Source organism: Salmo trutta, chromosome 4, assembly GCF_901001165.1.
Source record: "Salmo trutta chromosome 4, fSalTru1.1, whole genome shotgun sequence".
Lineage (NCBI taxonomy): Eukaryota > Metazoa > Chordata > Actinopteri > Salmoniformes > Salmonidae > Salmo > Salmo trutta.
In genome coordinates, this window is record NC_042960.1 from 8,775,965 (window position 1) to 8,800,008 (window position 24,044).

The 24,044-nt window shown below is 47.3% G+C and overlaps 1 protein-coding gene across 1 annotated transcript in view; it reads right to left on the reverse strand.

Annotated features, from left to right (window-relative positions):
• The window catches only part of LOC115191800 (lipopolysaccharide-responsive and beige-like anchor protein), a gene marked incomplete in the record, with an annotated part of 272,883 nt that overhangs the window by 121,294 nt on the left and 127,545 nt on the right, over positions 1-24,044 (reverse strand). The window contains 3 exon segments of the mRNA XM_029749734.1: positions 6,889-7,055; positions 21,215-21,323; positions 23,136-23,200. Of these exon segments, the coding sequence (XP_029605594.1) occupies positions 6,889-7,055; positions 21,215-21,323; positions 23,136-23,200 (341 nt within the window).

Sequence of the window (24,044 nt, forward strand, 5' to 3'; positions counted from 1 at the left end):
AGAGAGAAGGAGAGAGAGAGAGTGTGTGTAATATAATATTGCCTCTCCATAACATCACTGGGCTCGCTAAGATCAAAGCATAGAGGAGAGGAGAGAGAAGAAGAGAAAGAAGAGTAGGAGAGAGAAAGATACTCAGGGGAGGCAAAAATCTAAGAGACCAGAGAATACAATATTAAAAAATGTAGGGAAAGAGAGAGAGAGAGAGAGAGAGAGAGAGAGACCCACTGAGCCCCTGGTGTAAGAGCAACCGCAAACTGAGCTCACACACAGACGAGTCTCAGGAGAGTCAATTCAGACTAACAAGAGGGAACCAACCGACCAACAGCAGGCTGACTCTCCAACCATTATATACTGTACCCAACCTGCCAGCACACCAACAGCAGGCTGACTCTCCAACCATTATATACTGTACCCAACCTGCCAGCACACCAACAGCAGGCTGACTCTCCAACCATTATATACTGTACCCAACCTGCCAGCACACCAACAGCAGGCTGACTCTCCAACCATTATATACCGTACCCAACCTGCCAGCACACCAACAGCAGGCTGACTCTCCAACCATTATATACTGTACCCAACCTGCCAGCACACCAACAGCAGGCTGACTCTCTAACCATTATATACTGTACCCAACCTGCCAGCACACCAACAGTAGGCTGACTCTAACCATTATATACTGTACCCAACCTGCCAGCACACCAACAGCAGGCTGACTCTCCAACCATTATATACTGTACCCAACCTGCCAGCACACCAACAGCAGGCTGACTCTCCAACCATTATATACTGTACCCAACCTGCCAGCACACCAACAGCAGGCTGACTCTAACCATTATATACTGTACCCAACCTGCCAGCACACCAACAGCAGGCTGACTCTCCAACCATTATATACTGTACCCAACCTGCCAGCACACCAACAGTAGGCTGACTCTCCAACCATTATATACTGTACCCAACCTGCCAGCACACCAACAGCAGGCTGACTCTCCAACCATTATATACTGTACCCAACCTGCCAGCACACCAACAGCAGGCTGACTCTCCAACCATTATATACTGTACCCAACCTGCCAGCACACCAACAGCAGGCTGACTCTCCAACCATTATATACTGTACCCAACCTGCCAGCACACCAACAGCAGGCTGACTCTCTAACCATTATATACTGTACCCAACCTGCCAGCACACCAACAGTAGGCTGACTCTAACCATTATATACTGTACCCAACCTGCCAGCACACCAACAGCAGGCTGACTCTCCAACCATTATATACTGTACCCAACCTGCCAGCACACCAACAGCAGGCTGACTCTCTAACCATTATATACTGTACCCAACCTGCCAGCACACCAACAGCAGGCTGACTCTCCAACCATTATATACCGTACCCAACCTGCCAGCACACCAACAGCAGGCTGACTCTCCAACCATTATATACCGTACCCAACCTGCCAGCACACCAACAGCAGGCTGACTCTCCAACCATTATATACCGTACCCAACCTGCCAGCACACCAACAGCAGGCTGACTCTCCAACCATTATATACCGTACCCAACCTGCCAGCACACCAACAGTAGGCTGACTCTAACCATTATATACTGTACCCAACCTGCCAGCACACCAACAGCAGGCTGACTCTCCAACCATTATATACTGTACCCAACCTGCCAGCACACCAACAGCAGGCTGACTCTCTAACCATTATATACTGTACCCAACCTGCCAGCACACCAACAGCAGGCTGACTCTCCAACCATTATATACCGTACCCAACCTGCCAGCACACCAACAGCAGGCTGACTCTCCAACCATTATATACCGTACCCAACCTGCCCGCACACCAACAGCAGGCTGACTCTCCAACCATTATATACCGTACCCAACCTGCCAGCACACCAACAGCAGGCTGACTCTCCAACCATTATATACCGTACCCAACCTGCCAGCACACCAACAGCAGGCTGACTCTCCAACCATTATATACTGTACCCAACCTGCCAGCACACCAACAGCAGGCTGACTCTCCAACCATTATATACCGTACCCAACCTGCCAGCACACCAACAGCAGGCTGACTCTCCAACCATTATATACCGTACCCAACCTGCCAGCACACCAACAGCAGGCTGACTCTCCAACCATTATATACTGTACCCAACCTGCCAGCACACCAACAGCAGGCTGACTCTCCAACCATTATATACTGTACCCAACCTGCCAGCACACCAACAGCAGGCTGACTCTCCAACCATTATATACTGTACCCAACCTACCAGCACACCAACAGCAGGCTGACTGTTCAACCATTATATACTGTACCCAACCTGCCAGCACACCAACAGCAGGCTGACTGTTCAACCATTATATACTGTACCCAACCTGCCAGCACACCAACAGCAGGCTGACTCTCCAACCACTATATACTGTACCCAACCTGCCAGCACACCAACAGCAGGCTGACTCTCCAACCATTATATACTGTACCCAACCTGCCAGCACACCAACAGTAGGCTGACTCTCTAACCATTATATACTGTACCCAACCTGCCAGCACACCAACAGCAGGCTGACTCTCTAACCATTATATACTGTACCCAACCTGCCAGCACACCAACAGCAGGCTGACTCTCCAACCATTATATACTGTACCCAACCTGCCAGCACACCAACAGCAGGCTGACTCTCCAACCATTATATACTGTACCCAACCTGCCAGCACACCAACAGCAGGCTGACTCTCCAACCATTATATACTGTACCCAACCTGCCAGCACACCAACAGCAGGCTGACTCTCAAACCATTATATACCGTACCCAACCTGCCAGCACACCAACAGCAGGCTGACTCTCCAACCATTATATACCGTACCCAACCTGCCAGCACACCAACAGCAGGCTGACTCTCCAACCATTATATACCGTACCCAACCTGCCAGCACACCAACAGCAGGCTGACTCTCCAACCATTATATACCGTACCCAACCTGCCAGCACACCAACAGCAGGCTGACTCTCCAACCATTATATACCGTACCCAACCTGCCAGCACACCAACAGCAGGCTGACTCTCCAACCATTATATACCGTACCCAACCTGCCAGCACACCAACAGCAGGCTGACTGTTCAACCATTATATACTGTACCCAACCTGCCAGCACACCAACAGCAGGCTGACTGTTCAACCATTATATACTGTACCCAACCTGCCAGCACACCAACAGCAGGCTGACTCTCCAACCATTATATACTGTACCCAACCTGCCAGCACACCAACAGCAGGCTGACTCTCCAACCATTATATACTGTACCCAACCTGCCAGCACACCAACAGCAGGCTGACTCTCTAACCATTATATACTGTACCCAACCTGCCAGCACACCAACAGTAGGCTGACTCTAACCATTATATACTGTACCCAACCTGCCAGCACACCAACAGCAGGCTGACTCTCCAACCATTATATACTGTACCCAACCTGCCAGCACACCAACAGCAGGCTGACTCTCTAACCATTATATACTGTACCCAACCTGCCAGCACACCAACAGCAGGCTGACTCTCCAACCATTATATACCGTACCCAACCTGCCAGCACACCAACAGCAGGCTGACTCTCCAACCATTATATACCGTACCCAACCTGCCAGCACACCAACAGCAGGCTGACTCTCCAACCATTATATACCGTACCCAACCTGCCAGCACACCAACAGCAGGCTGACTCTCCAACCATTATATACCGTACCCAACCTGCCAGCACACCAACAGTAGGCTGACTCTAACCATTATATACTGTACCCAACCTGCCAGCACACCAACAGCAGGCTGACTCTCCAACCATTATATACTGTACCCAACCTGCCAGCACACCAACAGCAGGCTGACTCTCTAACCATTATATACTGTACCCAACCTGCCAGCACACCAACAGCAGGCTGACTCTCCAACCATTATATACTGTACCCAACCTGCCAGCACACCAACAGCAGGCTGACTCTCCAACCATTATATACCGTACCCAACCTGCCAGCACACCAACAGCAGGCTGACTCTCCAACCATTATATACCGTACCCAACCTGCCAGCACACCAACAGCAGGCTGACTCTCCAACCATTATATACCGTACCCAACCTGCCAGCACACCAACAGCAGGCTGACTCTCCAACCATTATATACTGTACCCAACCTGCCAGCACACCAACAGCAGGCTGACTCTCCAACCATTATATACCGTACCCAACCTGCCAGCACACCAACAGCAGGCTGACTCTCCAACCATTATATACCGTACCCAACCTGCCAGCACACCAACAGCAGGCTGACTCTCCAACCATTATATACTGTACCCAACCTGCCAGCACACCAACAGCAGGCTGACTCTCCAACCATTATATACTGTACCCAACCTGCCAGCACACCAACAGCAGGCTGACTCTCCAACCATTATATACTGTACCCAACCTACCAGCACACCAACAGCAGGCTGACTGTTCAACCATTATATACTGTACCCAACCTGCCAGCACACCAACAGCAGGCTGACTGTTCAACCATTATATACTGTACCCAACCTGCCAGCACACCAACAGCAGGCTGACTCTCCAACCACTATATACTGTACCCAACCTGCCAGCACACCAACAGCAGGCTGACTCTCCAACCATTATATACTGTACCCAACCTGCCAGCACACCAACAGTAGGCTGACTCTCTAACCATTATATACTGTACCCAACCTGCCAGCACACCAACAGCAGGCTGACTCTCTAACCATTATATACTGTACCCAACCTGCCAGCACACCAACAGCAGGCTGACTCTCCAACCATTATATACTGTACCCAACCTGCCAGCACACCAACAGCAGGCTGACTCTCCAACCATTATATACTGTACCCAACCTGCCAGCACACCAACAGCAGGCTGACTCTCCAACCATTATATACTGTACCCAACCTGCCAGCACACCAACAGCAGGCTGACTCTCAAACCATTATATACCGTACCCAACCTGCCAGCACACCAACAGCAGGCTGACTCTCCAACCATTATATACCGTACCCAACCTGCCAGCACACCAACAGCAGGCTGACTCTCCAACCATTATATACCGTACCCAACCTGCCAGCACACCAACAGCAGGCTGACTCTCCAACCATTATATACCGTACCCAACCTGCCAGCACACCAACAGCAGGCTGACTCTCCAACCATTATATACCGTACCCAACCTGCCAGCACACCAACAGCAGGCTGACTCTCCAACCATTATATACCGTACCCAACCTGCCAGCACACCAACAGCAGGCTGACTGTTCAACCATTATATACTGTACCCAACCTGCCAGCACACCAACAGCAGGCTGACTGTTCAACCATTATATACTGTACCCAACCTGCCAGCACACCAACAGCAGGCTGACTCTCCAACCATTATATACTGTACCCAACCTGCCAGCACACCAACAGCAGGCTGACTCTCCAACCATTATATACTGTACCCAACCTGCCAGCACACCAACAGTAGGCTGACTCTCTAACCATTATATACTGTACCCAACCTGCCAGCACACCAACAGCAGGCTGACTCTCTAACCATTATATACTGTACCCAACCTGCCAGCACACCAACAGCAGGCTGACTCTCCAACCATTATATACCGTACCCAACCTGCCAGCACACCAACAGCAGGCTGACTCTCCAACCATTATATACCGTACCCAACCTGCCAGCACACCAACAGCAGGCTGACTCTCCAACCATTATATACTGTACCCAACCTGCCAACACACCAACAGCAGGCTGACTCTCCAACCATTATATACTGTACCCAACCTGCCAGCACACCAACAGCAGGCTGACTCTCCAACCATTATATACCGTACCCAACCTGCCAGCACACCAACAGCAGGCTGACTCTCCAACCATTATATACCGTACCCAACCTGCCAGCACACCAACAGCAGGCTGACTCTCCAACCATTATATACCATACCCAACCTGCCAGCACACCAACAGCAGGCTGACTCTCCAACCATTATATACTGTACTCAACCTGCCAGCACACCAACAGCAGGCTGACTCTCCAACCATTATATACTGTACCCAACCTGCCAGCACACCAACAGCAGACTGACTCTCCAACCATTATATACTGTACCCAACCTGCCAGCACACCAACAGCAGACTGACTCTCCAACCATTATATACTGTACTCAACCTGCCAGCACACCAACAGCACAGGCCATCATTAGGGAATACCCCCATTGACTTCTAACTGGCCTGTTTTGTTGAAACCAACATTGAGCTTTCTAAGCTTTTCTATAGTTTTAATGGCTGGAGGGTTTGTTTAAATCTCTTTCATGCATCCCATACCTCGGCGTTTGCACCGGTGCAGACCTAACTCAATCACTAACTCCCAGGAGGGAGAATACAGTCATTACAGTGGTCTTAATGGATGTGCTGTACTCTAAGGAAAACTACGGCTCATTTAAAAGGCAGGTGTATCCTCGTTTTTACCATCACCAATGCTCAATGTTCTTATTATGTCAATCTTTGGCAGGAAGTTTGGACACTGGGAAAAAAATAGCCAAATCAGACCATTTCCCCAACACATTGCTTCATTTGAATTGGTATGTTAGTATGGAGATTGGAACAGAGTCGCAGTACTTTAGACTGAACATGTGATGGTGCTGAGTGGAACCTGATGAAGGTGTAACTAGACTGAAGACCAAAAACGGATCATGTGATTAGTTGAATGAGGTGTGTTAGTGCTGGGCGGGAACGAAAGCCTGCACCCCCAATAGAGCTCCAGAACCAGAGTTGGAGAACCCCTGCTCTAGATTGTAGATGTAGAACTACGTAGTCTTTTACCTGAAGGCAGAGCTTCCCCAGGCACCGTGTTTGTCCGTCAGGATGTTGACTATCTTCTGGATGAGCTGGGTGGCTGTCACGTGGTCGCGGTACTTGGCCGCTCGGATCAGGTGGTCGCACATCTTCTCCTCATCACGCTTCTCAGCCGAGTACTGGGCACAGTGGGACTAGGGGTCAAAGACAAAACAACAGGTTAACCTTTCTGTCAAAAGCACAATGACGTAAGTATCATTACAAATGAATTGTATGTGCAGTGCTCAATAAAAAAGCCTTTATAGTACATTTAAAGAGAAACCCAGGAGGTATGTATTCTGAGGAGAATACTGGCATACACATAGTATGCAACTTCCTATTGTATGTATGGAACTAGCATGTATTCTGGGAAAAATGGTATAGGCTACTACACACCATGTAAAACGACATAATATAAGACTAGCAGCTGTGTGAGTGTAGAAACGCTACCTTGAGTAAAACCAAATGAAAATCTGGGGTCATTTTCTGGCCCTTATGTCACGTTGATTAATAACAGTGGACATAGTTACTAATGCCTCCAGGGCTCCGAATAACAAAACAGAAGCTCATTTTTCTCTGTCTGAATGTGAGTAGATGGTATATACAATAACACCTATACTGAGGGAAAAAACAGCCAGACTTGAAACGCTAAGATAAACTGAGCAAAATATGAAGCCGAGTTAAACTGTAAAATAAAGTAATATATAACCGACAGAAAACATTTGGGTACACTGCATATTTCTAACAGCCGTTAGCCAAGTAGTGTAGAAATACAAGCAACAAAGAAATTAGGAATACACACTACTATCATGTACCTCAGGCAAAAATCATGGCCATATTACTGTGGTTTCAGTGCATCCGTTGGATACTGAAAGGTTACAGCATCAATACCAGCAACTCTTAATCCAATTCCCAATGCTACATGATTTAATGCAATTCCCAATGCTCAAATGAAATGAACCTAAAAGGCAGCCCATTGGCCGAGAACACACACATACATCCCCAGCCTTCCATCCACAGCTCTACAAATGCAGCCTGCCTCACCAGTAACCTTAGCAACCAGTAAACACACTAAAGTTCTTGATAATGATTGGTCCTCCTCTCCAATTGGAACGGTGACTTTTCATACGTGACAGGAAATCTATAGGTCTGGATCACGTTCTGGAAGGCTATTCTGGAGGGGCTATTGGGCCCTAATTATCTCTTTGTGGAGCATTAGAGTGGTCCTTGACCTTAAAGCCCAACGTGTGCATGCGCGTGCGTGCGTGCGTGCGTTGAAAGGAAGACGAGTAGTAATGGGAGTATAGGGAAAGGGAATGGGGCTGAATGAATGAAACGTATGTTAGCCCCCTGGAACAGACGGCGTCGCGTCTATACTTTACGACGGGACGGAACAAGAAACGTTCTTTCCAGCCTGTCTTGACGTGTGACTTCTGCGTCACTAATCAGCAGCGCTGCAGTTCAAACACATCATCGTAAACACGCTGGTCGTTCACCGCGGACCAAAACGCCTAGTCCCCCCATAGTGACGTGTGCTTTTCTAACGGGCCTGGCTGGGCCCGGCGGCGAGGGGAAGTAGTTTCACTGAGCGACTCCCCTCTGAAATAACAAGCAAACAGCTGAACACATCACAGACCCATTAATACAAGGCCTCCATTTCGGGGTAAAACGGACGTGGAAAAGACATGTCAGAGTGTAGATTCTGGGGGTCGTTCCACTGCTCTGAAATCGTCATACATAGAGGACATTAGACTGCTAGAGTCGTGTTGGTAGCTCTAGATGCCTACATAATAACCTACCTCCATCCTCTACTCTTCCGATAGGCTGACAGAACAAAGCACACTGAGTGAGTCAGGGAACACTTTTTAAACACATCACCCCTCCGCTAATTTCAAAGGGAGCGGGGGGAATAGTAAAATAGCATGAACGGCCTAGTGCCATTAGCAACCAGAGGGGGCCCCTTTACCTCGGTGGAAACGGCACATGAAGGGTCTATCCTGATACTGACTGTGAGACGTAAAAAAAGAAACGGATCATCAGGATCAATGTCTAGTCTACCTGGTAGCCAGATTCAGACATCAGGATCAATGTCTAGTCTACCTGGTAGCCAGATTCAGACATCAGGATCAATGTCTAGTCTACCTGGTAGCCAGATTCAGACATCAGGATCGATGTCTAGTCTACCTGGTAGCCAGATTCAGACATCAGGATCGATGTCTAGTCTACCTGGTAGCCAGATTCAGACATCAGGATCAATGTCTAGTCTACCTGGTAGCCAGATTCAGACATCAGGATCAATGTCTAGTCTACCTGGTAGCCAGATTCAGACATCAGGATCAATGTCTAGTCTACCTGGTAGCCAGATTCAGACATCAGGATCAATGTCTAGTCTACCTGGTAGCCAGATTCAGACATTAGGATCAATGTCTAGTCTACCTGGTAGCCAGATTCAGACATCAGGATCAATGTCTAGTCTACCTGGTAGCCAGATTCAGACATCAGGATCAATGTCTAGTCTACCTGGTAGCCAGATTCAAACATCAGGATCAATGTCTAGTCTACCTGGTAGCCAGATTCAGACATCAGGATCAATGTCTAGTCTACCTGGTAGCCAGATTCAGACATCAGGATCAATGTCTAGTCTACCTGGTAGCCAGATTCAGACATCAGGATCAATGTCTAGTCTACCTGGTAGCCAGATTCAGACATCAGGATCAATGTCTAGTCTACCTGGTAGCCAGATTCAGACATCAGGATCAATGTCTAGTCTACCTGGTAGCCAGATTCAGACATCAGGATCAATGTCTAGTCTACCTGGTAGCCAGATTCAGACATCAGGATCAATGTCTAGTCTACCTGGTAGCCAGATTCAAACATCAGGATCAATGTCTAGTCTACCTGGTAGCCAGATTCAAACATCAGGATCAATGTCTAGTCTACCTGGTAGCCAGATTCAGACATCAGGATCAATGTCTAGTCTACCTGGTAGCCAGATTCAAACATCAGGATCAATGTCTAGTTTACCTGGTAGCCAGATTCAGACATCAGGATCAATGTCTAGTCTAAATGGTAGCCAGATTCAGACATCGGGATCAATGTCTAGTCTACCTGGTAGCCAGATTCAGACATCGGGATCAATGTCTAGTCTACCTGGTAGCCAGATTCAGACATCGGGATCAATGTCTAGTCTACCTGGTAGCCAGATTCAGACATCAGGATCAATGTCTAGTCTACCTGGTAGCCAGATTCAGACATCAGGATCAATGTCTAGTCTACCTGGTAGCCAGATTCAAACGAGGAAGTCAGATGATGATGAAGTCAGAGGTAAAAGGCACAAGAAAGGCTTTTGGAGAGTGAGCGAGCAGGTGAGGAAGCGGTGTGTGTGTGTGTGTGTGGAGGGCGTGACGTGAGACCTTACGACTTGAGACAGTGTAATCACGGGCAGCACCTTCCATTACATGAGCTGGCTGACAGGGTCGGTGGGTGACGGGCGCTGGCGCCTACTCTGGTGGAAAAAGGTGCCCGGAGAAGACAGACTGATAATGGGCTGGCATTAATCGAGTAAATTACATGGAGATGTGTCTCGGACAATTCACGCAAAGCTCAGGTCAATAACCAGAGAAACGTCTGTGTGATTTAGAAAGGAAGGGAAACAGGTCTAACCACTGGCTAAATTACACTATAATAATGATATGAGAAGACAACATGAATAGTCACACACACACACACACACACACACATACACACACGAGGGTCAGGCATTCCAGCACATCTCACAGATACAAATCTACCGAGTCAACAGCATGAGTGCAATTCAAAAGGCCAGAACATGTGGCATAGGTTTCTGCATGTAGAATAATACACTGTCAACCCTCTAAATGCTGTAGTTGTTGTCACGCTCTCCCATCAGGGCCTGAGGGGTTCACCAGTAATAATGAGGGTGTGAGTGGGGATACAGGCCTCATTACCAGATATAAAGCCTGTGTTTATCACTTACAGTGAGTGACAGAGCCAAGGACCTTGAAATGTTTCTGTGCCACACTGTCTCAGCCTTCAAGGCGCTCGTTTCATGACATCACAAAGCGCTCAAGGTTCTGCTGGAGAAACGGGCGACGCCACACACACACACACACACACACACACACACACACCAGTGGGGATCTTATTAAAGCATGCTTGATGAGTACTCTGTCTTGACATTGTGTGGCGCAGTAGAGAAGCCAGCTAGAGACACTCAGAGGGGTCGGCTATCGCCTTGTTGTCTCGCGCTCCTCTTCCAATTTCTCACGTCCGCCGACAAGCCGTCCCAGAGGGTTTCATTTAAAGTGGGGAAACTGGCCGACCGGGGTGCGTGTCCTTGTCGTGTTCTAAGAGGGAATGCAAATATTCCTAGGAATAAGGAATTCCTTACAGAACGATGGGAGGAGGGGTTACTAAACAAAAGAGAGATGCTGAAACAATTGGTTTCTGAAGAGTCCCCCTTGCACTTGATCTCTTGCCCTCAAGTTTAAAACGGCCACATCAAACACCATCAGGTTAACTCAGACAAAGAGTTGGGGGGGGGGGGGGGGGGGGGGGGGGGGCGAAGGAGAAAAATGAAGGCTTAAAAGTACAATGGCGAACAAAAGTCATCGAATGACGACGTCTGACAGCCACTTCAATTGTGAAATGATGCCCCTGTCACACTGCGCTCGCAGAGTATTGATTTTTCCTGCTGAGGAAAAAAATAATCTCATCCAGCCAAACAGATCCCAGAGGCATGCATCGTCCCGATAGTGGCCATCAAGGTTAACGCAGGCGCAACACTTATCAAAGTTATCTCTCGACTGCTTTCTATTCTCTGACTCCTGTCCCTCGTTCTGTGGCCTTCTTGCTGCCTACCTCCTCCTGCTGTTGTGGGTTTTTTTTTTGTAATGGACTCTGTGTCACAATATTGCCTAGGTTGGGCCGGACTCTTCATCTCCTCCCTCCAGCGACGGGCGCCTCTCTCTCTCTCTCTCTCTCTCTCTCTCTCTGCTCTCTCTCCTCTCTCCTTCCCTCGATCTCTCTCTCTTTCTTCTCCTCCTTCTCCTTCTCCTCTCTCTCTCCTCTCTCTCTTCTCATATCTCTCTCCTCCTCTCTCTCTCTCTCTCCTTCTGCATCTCTCTCTTCTCTTCTCTCTCTTCTCTCTCTCTCTCTCTCTCTCTATCTCCTCTCTCTCTCTCTCCTCTCTCTCTCCTCTCTCTCTCTTCTCTCTCTCTCTCTCTCTCACTCTTCTCTCTCTCTCTCTCTCTCTCTCTCTCTCTCTCTCGCTCTCTCTCTCTCTCTCTCTCTCTCTCTCTCTCTCTCCTCCTCTCTCTCCTCTCTCTCTCTCTCTCTTCTCTCCTCTCTCTCTCTCTCTCTCTCTCTCTCTCTCTCTCTCTCTCTCTCTCTCTCTCTCTCCTCTCTCTCTCTCTCTCTCTCTCTCTCTCTCTCTCTCTCTCTCTCTCCTCAAACCAGCAGCTGTGTCAAGCCCTGCTCCAATCAGTAGCTACCATTAGTCTAAGCTGGGCTGAAGGTTCCATCCACTCTGACTCCAGAAGCACTCCAAGGTCATGCCAGCACGTGACGAATCACACCTGTTAACTGTCCTCTCCGGGGTGAAAAATAGTCAAATGAAGGCAGAGGCGCTGCAGATGAAAAATAATCCACTTCTTCTGGAACGCTGGCTAGCGCTCGGCTAGTTGTCTGGATGCAGAGTAATGATTCCAAACAGAGGAGATCAAATTTAACTCCACATCAGGTTTGTGTCTGCCTTAAAAATACATTCAATTGCACTTGAGAATCTGCTTATTCTAGATATTTATTTTTTATGAATACACAGGCTTATTCAATACTATACAACATAATTATCCTTTCCAAGAATTCCTTTCCAACTCCTCAGTAAAATGAAATCAATAAAATGATGTCCCTCTACGGGATAACAAAGATAGTAGGCAAGGCAAGAGTCCTACTCCAGAGACTAAAGTGTCAGTTAGTATGTAGTAAAGGGGACTAGGGAGTCGGGAGGAGGTGCTCATATATGTGCTATTCACAGCTCTGGGTCAGCTGGGCAAAGATAATGATGTGAGGAGCGGTGCAAGCGGCATCACCTAGGGACTTAATTACACACAGAGAAGAGCCAGACACTGGGATACTAGTCTCTCTCCCGGGTAAGTTCTCTCTCTCTCTCTGAGGGTAGAGGTAGACAGAGATATAGAATACTGCTGGGTAAGTACTCTCTCTCTCTCTGAGGGTAGAGGTAGACAGAGATATAGAATACTGCTGGGTAAGTACTCTCTCTGAGGGAGGAGGTAGACAGAGATATAGAATACTGCTGGGTAAGTATTCTCTCTCTCTCTGAGGGTAGAGGTAGACAGAGATATAGAATACTGCTGGGTAAGTATTCTCTCTGAGGGTAGAGGTAGACAGAGATATAGAATACTGCTGGGTAAGTACTCTCTCTGAGGGTAGAGGTAGACAGAGATATAGAATACTGCTGGGTAAGTACTCTCTCTCTCTCTGAGGGAAGAGGTAGACAGAGATATAGAATACTGCTGGGTAAGTACTCTCTCTCTCTCTGAGGGTAGAGGTAGACAGAGATATAGAATACTGCTGGGTAAGTACTCTCTCTCTCTCTGAGGGTAGAGGTAGACAGAGATATAGAATACTGCTGGGTAAGTATTCTCTCTGAGGGTAGAGGTAGACAGAGATATAGAATACTGCTGGGTAAGTACTCTCTCTGAGGGTAGAGGTAGACAGAGATATAGAATACTGCTGGGTAAGTACTCTCTCTGAGGGTAGAGGTAGACAGAGATATAGAATACTGCTGGGTAAGTACTCTCTCTCTGAGGGTAGAGGTAGACAGAGATATAGAATACTGCTGGGTAAGTACTCTCTCTGAGGGTAGAGGTAGACAGAGATATAGAATACTGCTGGGTAAGTACTCTCTCTGAGGGTAGAGGTAGATAGAGATATAGAATACTGCTGGGTAAGTACTCTCTCTGAGGGAGGAGGTAGATAGAGATATAGAATACTGCTGGGTAAGTACTCTCTCTCTGAGGGTAGAGGTAGACAGAGATATAGAATACTGCTGGGTAAGTACTCTCTCTCTCTGAGGGTAGAGGTAGACAGAGATATAGAATACTGCTGGGTAAGTACTCTCTCTCTCTCTGAGGGAGGAGGTAGACAGAGATATAGAATACTGCTGGGTAAGTACTCTCTCTCTCTGAGGGTAGAGGTAGACAGAGATATAGAATACTGCTGGGTAAGTACTCTCTCTGAGGGTAGAGGTAGACAGAGATATAGAATACTGCTGGGTAAGTATTCTCTCTGAGGGTAGAGGTAGACAGAGATATAGAATACTGCTGGGTAAGTACTCTCTCTGAGGGTAGAGGTAGACAGAGATATAGAATACTGCTGGGTAAGTATTCTCTCTGAGGGTAGAGGGTAGACAGAGATATAGAATACTGCTGGGTAAGTATTCTCTCTGAGGGTAGAGGTAGACAGAGATATAGAATACTGCTGGGTAAGTACTCTCTCTGAGGGTAGAGGTAGACAGAGATATAGAATACTGCTGGGTAAGTATTCTCTCTGAGGGTAGAGGTAGACAGAGATATAGAATACTGCTGGGTAAGTACTCTCTCTCTCTCTGAGGGTAGAGGTAGACAGAGATATAGAATACTGCTGGGTAAGTACTCTCTCTGAGGGTAGAGGTAGACAGAGATATAGAATACTGCTGGGTAAGTACTCTCTCTCTCTCTCTGAGGGTAGAGGTAGACAGAGATATAGAATACTGCTGGGTAAGTACTCTCTCTCTCTCTCTGAGGGTAGAGGTAGACAGAGATATAGAATACTGCTGGGTAAGTATTCTCTCTGAGGGTAGAGGTAGACAGAGATATAGAATACTGCTGGGTAAGTACTCTCTCTCTGAGGGTTAGAGGTAGACAGAGATATAGAATACTGCTGGGTAAGTACTCTCTCTGAGGTAGAGGTGGACAGAGATATAGAATACTGCTGGGTAAGTATTCTCTCTGAGGGTAGAGGTAGACAGAGATATAGAATACTGCTGGGTAAGTATTCTCTCTGAGGGTAGAGGTAGACAGAGATATAGAATACTGCTGGGTAAGTATTCTCTCTGAGGGTAGAGGTAGACAGAGATATAGAATACTGCTGGGTAAGTACTCTCTCTCTGAGGGTAGAGGTAGACAGAGATATAGAATACTGCTGGGTAAGTACTCTCTCTGAGGGTAGAGGTGGACAGAGATATAGAATACTGCTGGGTAAGTACTCTCTCTCTCTCTGAGGGTAGAGGTAGACAGAGATATAGAATACTGCTGGGTAAGTACTCTCTCTCTCTCTGAGGGTAGAGGTAGACAGAGATATAGAATACTGCTGGGTAAGTACTCTCTCTCTCTGAGGGAGGAGGTAGACAGAGATATAGAATACTGCTGGGTAAGTACTCTCTCTCTCTCTGAGGGTAGAGGTAGACAGAGATATAGAATACTGCTGGGTAAGTACTCTCTCTGAGGGTAGAGGTAGACAGAGATATAGAATACTGCTGGGTAAGTACTCTCTCTCTCTGAGGGTAGAGGTAGACAGAGATATAGAATACTGCTGGGTAAGTACTCTCTCTGAGGGTAGAGGTAGACAGAGATATAGAATACTGCTGGGTAAGTACTCTCTCTGAGGGTAGAGGTAGACAGAGATATAGAATACTGCTGGGTAAGTACTCTCTCTGAGGGTAGAGGTAGACAGAGATATAGAATACTGCTGGGTAAGTACTCTCTCTGAGGGTAGAGGTAGACAGAGATATAGAATACTGCTGGGTAAGTACTCTCTCTGAGGGTAGAGGTAGACAGAGATATAGAATACTGCTGGGTAAGTACTCTCTCTCTGAGGGAGGAGGTAGACAGAGATATAGAATACTGCTGGGTAAGTACTCTCTCTCTCTGAGGGTAGAGGTAGACAGAGATATAGAATACTGCTGGGTAAGTACTCTCTCTGAGGGTAGAGGTAGACAGAGATATAGAATACTGCTGGGTAAGTACTCTCTCTCTGAGGGAGGAGGTAGACAGAGATATAGAATACTGCTGGGTAAGTACTCTCTCTCTCTGAGGGTAGAGGTAGACAGAGATATAGAATACTGCTGGGTAAGTACTCTCTCTCTGAGGGAGGAGGTAGACAGAGATATAGAATACTGCTGGGTAAGTATTCTCTCTCTCTCTGAGGGTAGAGGTAGACAGAGATATAGAATACTGCTGGGTAAGTTGAATCTACTTGCTTTATCCTGTCATAATATACGAATCAAACTACTGAATCCCAAACGAATCCCACTAATAAATGACTCCAGCAACAGATAACAAGCCTCCCTGTCATTACCCAGAGGGTCTCACCAGCACCATAGTGAGATGGCTGTACTCCCAGCTCTATAGCTGTCACCTAGAACTCACCGCTGTGACCACCTTATGACAGGTGACGACTGTCGGTCAGAGCGGTGAGTGTCGTGTGTTGATACGTTGTAAACAATGTGTCAGATGGTGGCACCTGACGCCTGTCGGGCTACAGCCAGAGTGGTGACCTGCAGGGGGCTCTTCTAGACGGTATGGGAGATTGAGGTCACGACCTATCCTCTGACATTGAAACAGTTTGTTGTGGAATTCTCTCACACTGAAACAGATGGTTTATAGACCTATGAAGATAACCACATTTGGTCCAAGCACTCTATAAACGGCAGTGCTTGTTCTTGACCAGCTTTTCCCTTTACAGCAGGTTACATTATAGTACCGAAGCATAGGCGGTTGGCTTTGTTTTGTGTGTAATAAATAGCGAAAATGTTTAACTGGCATGTGTTCATTTTGTTTCACTTCAAAATGTAAATTGTGTCGCCCTCCGTTCCATGGCGATTCAAACGTTAAGTGTGCAGTCAATTCTTTGTGCGTGTCCTGTCCATGGCTGTGATCTGTGAGGAAGAGTAAGCTCAGTGCACTGTGTGGGGGCGTCGTGCTAACGACGCTGTCATGATGGAATATAACGAGCATCAGCTCAATGTTAATGTCATTAACTCTGAGGCGAGAGCAGAAGAGAGGGATCGCCTTACAAGCCAGACAGAGGGGGACAGTGACGCTAAGTCGCTAATTACGGAGATATCGCTAGCTGGATCGCCCGGTTTTTATAGCATCTAGAGAGAGAGTCAATTCAATTAGTCGTATATTACAGCGGATGGGGGATGAATCAACGACTGGGTATATATATAAAAAAAAAAAAAGTTGGAGAGAGAGAACGAAGGAGAGGGGGGATAAAAGAAAAGTCCTGGGTCTTCCTCACTCTTAAAGAATCAACCTTGGGGCGTAAAAAAGAACGAGTGCAACAGAAAGAGGGAGATAAAATAAATGATCTGTGTCTTCCGTATCTCTGACCTCTGCTCTCGTGGCCCCGCAACCCACCACATTTCATCCTTAATGAAAGGATGCTGTAAAAAAAAACTCTCATCGTAGTAGGAGGGCCGTGGCCATGCGATCTGCAGATCTCTTCCACGTTAAGGATCCCATTAGATAGAGAACACTAAAAGGTAATTGGATTTCCCCCTCCAGTTATCTTCATCTCTGTCACCCTCAACCCGCTATAATAACTTACTCTCCAGGCCAAAGATAACTCAATTCAGAGAGAGAGAGAGAGAGAGAGAGAAGGATAGAGGGGGAGAGAGAGAGAGAAAGAAAGAGAGAGCGAGAGCGAGAGAGAAAGAGAGAGAGAGAGAGAGAGAGAGCATATGTTACGAGTCTCCAAAGCAAAGGGTGTCTAAATCACGCGGCTCCTCTATCACATCCTTCCCGTGGATATGAACTCTGACAGGGAGCAAACATAAATTTGTTTTTATCTATTGAATAATTCACCTTCCTGGTGGCTGCCGTTTCCTTCACGGTCTGTGTCTGTAGTGGTAGAGAGCCACAGCCAAAGGACCTAGTCCCAGACCCCTGTCAGGGTGGAAAAGGACTACTCTGCTCCCCAAGTGATAGTCAACAGGAAACACACAAAAGGTGCAATTCATTTCAGCAGTAAGATCCTTTCTAACTAAAACAGTGACGGGTGTGGCAGTCAGGGCACAACCAAATCACCTACTTTATGCACTCGGCCATACCCGAACATGCTTCTATTTCTGTCTTCCAACAGTAAACCTGAGAAGTAGGTGAACAAACACTGATTTAAAAAAAAATTTAAGACAGAGAGGAAAACTGTTTTCCCCTGGGACATGTTTCATTGGGGCTGTTATTTTTATGGTGGCGGTGCAAAATGAAACCATGAAGCTGATGGCTCGAGGAGGGCTCAAGCCAGAGCCGGAATGGAGGAAAATCAATACGGCAATATCAGTGGTCGCACTTATCAGGGACTCACTTCTTTCAGAGGTCACAGAGGAGCGGCTACATTTAAGTGGGGAATTCAATTGTGAAACATGGATTTGGCCCTGGCTATGGTGGGTATCTGATTAAAGTTGATTGGCTATATTGTAGGGGGTGGGGTGAGGGGAGAGAACAGAGAGAAAACACTAAACAACAGTCTTTAACAAAGAGAGTTAACAGTTGGCTATGGTGGTTAGTGGGTATCTGATTACAGTGGATTGGGTTGAGAGGAAGCATGGTGTGGTTGGACACCAACAAAAATGGATTTGAAGAAATACAACAGAGTTCTAACACTTTGTGTGATATGTGGGTTACGTAGTGAAATAGGTCCCTGCAGACGGCGCGTGGGTCAGAGAAACAAACGAGTTGCGGTACGCATGTTCCCAATACTAAATCCATTAGGGGTTAATGAGTGGAATCACACCGATTTACAAGAACACAAACACCATCTCCCTAACAGAATAGAATGAGATTTCAGCCTGTTAAAATGTATTCTTTCTCCACCGCTGCGGTTTTACTGGAGACAACCGGGGACTGTAGCTACTAAATAATACAGGAACAGGAAACAATGATGTCCTTGGCTGTCTGAGGCTTGTCAGGCACATCCTCATTCTGTAACTCAACGGTACTGTCAGACTACCCCCCCACACACACAAACGTAACCAGAAAAACAACTATACTGGGCCTGCTTGGAAGACGATATGGAGAGAAAACGGGGACAATAACTAGGCCCTCTTGTAGGACGATGTGGGGAAAATAGGTCCGAGGTAATGACACAATATGTTCCTTTTGCTTTCATTACAGTACATCAGAGCAGGATCCAGTCTAAGGATGTTTCCTCCTGTAGGACTTCTCAGTGCCAGAGGGAGACAGATGATAGGATGAGAGGGACTAGTGATGCGGACAGGAACATCAGCTACACTACTTGGGCCAATTAGATAGAATTGGAGAGCTGGGGACAGCCCCTGGTGCGTGTGTGTGTGTGTGTGTGTGTGTGTGTGCGTGCGTGCGTGCGTGCGTGCGTGCATATTTCCATCGGTGCAGACATATCCTGGACCTTGCTCAGCTGAGAGAACATAACATGGCCTAATCATGGTGAGTTTGAGGGAGGAAACGGGGAGTGATGGGGACACGGACTCAGACACCACTCCTGTTCATAACCTCAGGGCAGAGGGAGGTAGAGGCTAGTTTGTGAGCCCTGTGCTGTGTTCTTATGGAGCTGCCAACTGTCTGTGCTGTGCCTCAGGCCCCTCCTCCTCTCCACACCTCTAACTTGCCGTTGTTCACACAGCTGTCTGACACACACACACACACACACACACACACTCGCCCTGTGTGTGGAGTGTTAGCCTCATCAAATAGGCTGTGTGTGTCACGCGTCAGAAATCTGCATAAACACCCGGGTCTGCCTGCCCCGCACTAACGATGATTGGACGACTGGTCGAGTTAGAACACACCTCCCGAGCTAATGATTGACAGGGTGAGGCCGGTGTGTGTGTCCGGTGGGTTGAAAGGAGGTGGACAGTGTGTACTGCTGTTGCCAGTCAGATAGATATGCAGACTCTACTAGGGTCTGCATCCCAAATCACACCACATTCCCTCTATGGGTCCTGGTCAAAAGTAGTGCACTAGATAGGGAATAGGGTGCTATTTGGGACACAGGCTAGAAGAACATGGGAGCAAACATTCAAATGAACCGAGGCAACCAACGAACCTAAGGCAAACCACGGACATGCTTTCCTTTCCACCCCCTCAACAATTTGCTTTAAACAGTCATGAGGGCTTTTTTTTCATTCTGTAGGAGAGACCCTGCCTTGAACCTTAAAGAAAGCATAACATTTTACAACTACGGTAAGGGGGCGAGTGAGGGTGGAGGGACGGGGGATGGGGGGTTGAGACAGTCGGCCCTTCAGACCAGCAGCTCTGTGGGCTGTCTGCAGGTTTAAGTACTGCCAGGGTCTTGGGAAAGGAGGGAGGAATGAAGGGAGTGATGGAGAGGGAGGGGAGGATGCTGTATTCCTGTCACTGTGGAAATACACTCCCAGCGGGCGTATAACAGAGAGATCAGGACGGAGACAGAGAAGGAGAGAGGGATGAAGGAGGAGGGTGGAGGCTGGCACTAGGCCGGGAGGTTGGCGCTAGGCCGGGAGGTACGGGGATGAATTAACATGGAGGCTGTTTGGCTAGGATGCCGTGCCAAACGTAAACTACAGCCGGCCACACCCGTGTAAGATGTTATTATACGTGTTGGGGTTGTCTTTGAAAAGACAACATTTGTTCTCTAGGTTGCTATGACAGGTCTGTAATGACTTGACAGACAACCGTGTGTGTGTGTGTGTGTGTGTGTGTGTGTGTGTGTGTGTGTGTGTGTATAGAGGACTTTATACCCCCTCGCTGGGTGTTACATTCTGAGCTGTTTTTGTTCAATACGGCCAGACAGAACATGAAAATATGAAACTATCAACCAATCCTATCAACCTCAGCTTAATGGGATCTGCTTAAAGCTACAAATATACTTGACTGCCCAGTAGGCTCAGACTCCTGCTGCTCTCACAAAAAGACATGGAAAGGATGAATAAATGAGGACTATGTTTCTGTTCCAAGATACGAGGGTCAAGAAAGGGGTTAGAAGTTATCGGTTATAAGTTTCTCTCTTCAAGTCATTCTCCCCCTCAAGCTAAAATCAGGACTCCATTTTGGATTGAATGGATTTTCCTGTTGCTGGCTACCTGTACCAGCCTGGGTAATTTCAAATTCCTAAATTATGTCAGGAGCCATTTGGGATCAAGTATGTTCTCTTGTTTACCAGCTGCCTGGTCTATTCTCCTCAATCATTCACCCGAGCTTAAATCTGGACTCCATTTTGGATTTAATGTGCTAGTTTCATGTTAGCCAGTTTCCTGGTCCAGACTGTATTTTACCTCAAACTCAGCGTGTTTGTGGATGTCCTCGGCTCTCTGTCGGCTCAGGATGAACTCGGCCTCATTGGCCACCCGCACCAGGTGGTCCTTCATGGTGTGGCTCAGTAGCCTGAGAGAGAGGAAGGAAGACATTTCACACCAACAGAACTGTATCAATTTGTAATCTGTGGTAAAAAATGATTACTGATTTGAATAATTGAATTATGTTTGGATTAAGATGTAATAAAACTGGTGGAAGACATACAAAAAAATATTATTTAGTAAGTGTTCAAACAAAGTGAATTAATTGACTAATAGGTGATAGTTTGAAACCTGTTCAATCAGGTTTTCATACGCCATTAAAAACTGCACAAACAAGCTCTCACAATGTGCTACAATATGAGTACTGCAGTCCCTGAACATGGAAGACCTCCCCTTTAATAACCGTATAACATCCATTAAATGGACGACCTCCCCTTTAATAACCGTATAACATCCATAAAATGGAAGACCTCCCCTTTAATAACCCTATAACATAAATAAAAAGAGGAAAATTAAGCACGCAAAATGAGCAGGAAATGTGATTAGGACAAGACACACACACACACACACACACACGAAATCCCTTTAACTGGGACCTAACATGCGCTAATTGATTTGTTAATGATATGCATCTGACACAGGGGGAACCTTTGCTCCTGTTACTACATATGTAGCCAATCCACCCCCTTCCTCTTATCTAAGCTAATAAAACATTCATGTGTGTGTGTGTGTGTGTGTGCGTGCGTATAGGGGCCAGAGAGGCCACTCACTGGTCCCAGAGGTCAGGCCTGTGCAAAGTGGAACAATAACAGGCTAGAGGCCGGGCCTGGGGCCTGTAACCCAAGCCTGCTGTTTCAGAGCAGGGCAGCGGGGGAGCGGAGGTGCCTGGGCCTCTGTAGCCTCTCCAACCCCCGGCCCCTGGCCCAGCCATCAATAACCTCAACACTCTCTTTATGACGCCTTACTCTACACTCTTACACACACACACACACACACACACACACACACACACACACACACACACACACACACACACACACACACACACACACACACACACACACACACACACACACACACACACACACACACAAATATAGTACGTGCGCACACTTGGACAGACACACAAACCTCTCACACACACACACACCTCTAAGCAGGGAGTTGACGGGGTATAGTATTACAGCCCCCCATTGCAAATCAACAGGCTTTCACTGAGACCCAGTTCTAGATTACAAAGCAGCCTCTCTGGAGTGGATTACAACCTCCTCATCCTCTAATCCTTCCACTTTTCTTCCTCCTCTATCCTACTCCTTCCCTCCTCTTCTTCCTCTCTCTTCGATTCTCTCCTCCTCCTTTGCCTCCTCTTACTACTTGTTTGTGTGTGTTTGAGGAAGTCCATCAGTGGATGCATTAACATTATCCTAGATTAGCGTTCGGTAATTCTCCAGCCCGGGGGATCGTTAATTTAAATCCCGGACCTCTAACTCCGAATTGACGGGAGTTGTTTGGTCCCAGGAGTGATATGGGAATGCTGATCCTGGATAGTATGGACAGCAGAAGGGACATGGAGAGGGACAAGGAAGATGGGAGATTTCCCAAGCGTCATGAGGAGTCAGGGATTGCAGTCACCCCTGTCACCCGTCCTCCGTCAGCCCCTCCCTCCGGGACAGGCAGGTATTGACAGAGCCTTGAACTCTATAAGGCCCCTCAGTTCCACAGATCCTCTTTACTCCAGTATGGATTTTTCTCTTCAATAGAGGCCCTAATGGTGACCGTGAGGGCCTGGAGCCTCGAGGGCCAGGGTCCGCGCTATGGATCGGCCAGAGTGGGACATAATGAAGTGGTGATGGTCGGAGTGGGTTGGACGGTGTGTCCGCGTGCGTGTCAGAAAACGTACCTGCCCTCGTTGACCAGCTCGATGAAGGCCAAGCCTGCGTTCTTCTGGATAGAGTTCTGCCACTCCTGAAACACAAACACTGGGACATTAGCAACAATACAGAAACCACATACGGGGACATTAGCAACAATACAGAAACCACATACGGGGACATTAGCAACACCGCAGAAACCGCATATGGGGACATTAGCAACAATACAGAAACCGCATATGGGGACATTAGCAACAATACAGAAACCACATACGGGGACATTATCAACAATACAGAAACCGCATACTGGGACATTAGCAACAATACAGAAACCACATACTGGGACATTAGCAACACCGTAGAAACCGCATACGGGGACATTAGCAACAATACAGAAACCGCATACGGGGACATTAGCAACAATACAGAAACCGCATATGGGGACATTAGCAACAATACAGAAACCGCATACTGGGACATTAGCAACAACACAGAAACCGCATACGGGGCCATTAGCAACAATACAGAAACCGCATACTGGGACATTAGCAACAACACAGAAACCACATACTGGGACATTAGCAACAACACAGAAACCACATACTGGGACATTAGCAACAACACAGAAACCACATACTGGGACATTAGCAACAATACAGAAACCGCATACTGGGACATTAGCAACAATACACAAACCGCATACGGGGACATTAGCAACAACACAGAAACCACATACTGGGACATTAGCAACAATACAGAAACCGCATACTGGGACATTAGCAAAAATACAGAAACCGCATACGGGGACATTAGCAACAACACAGAAACCACATACGGGGACATTAGCAACAATACAGAAACCGCATACTGGGACATTAGCAACAATACAGAAACCACATACTGGGACATTAGCAACACCGTAGAAACCGCATACGGGG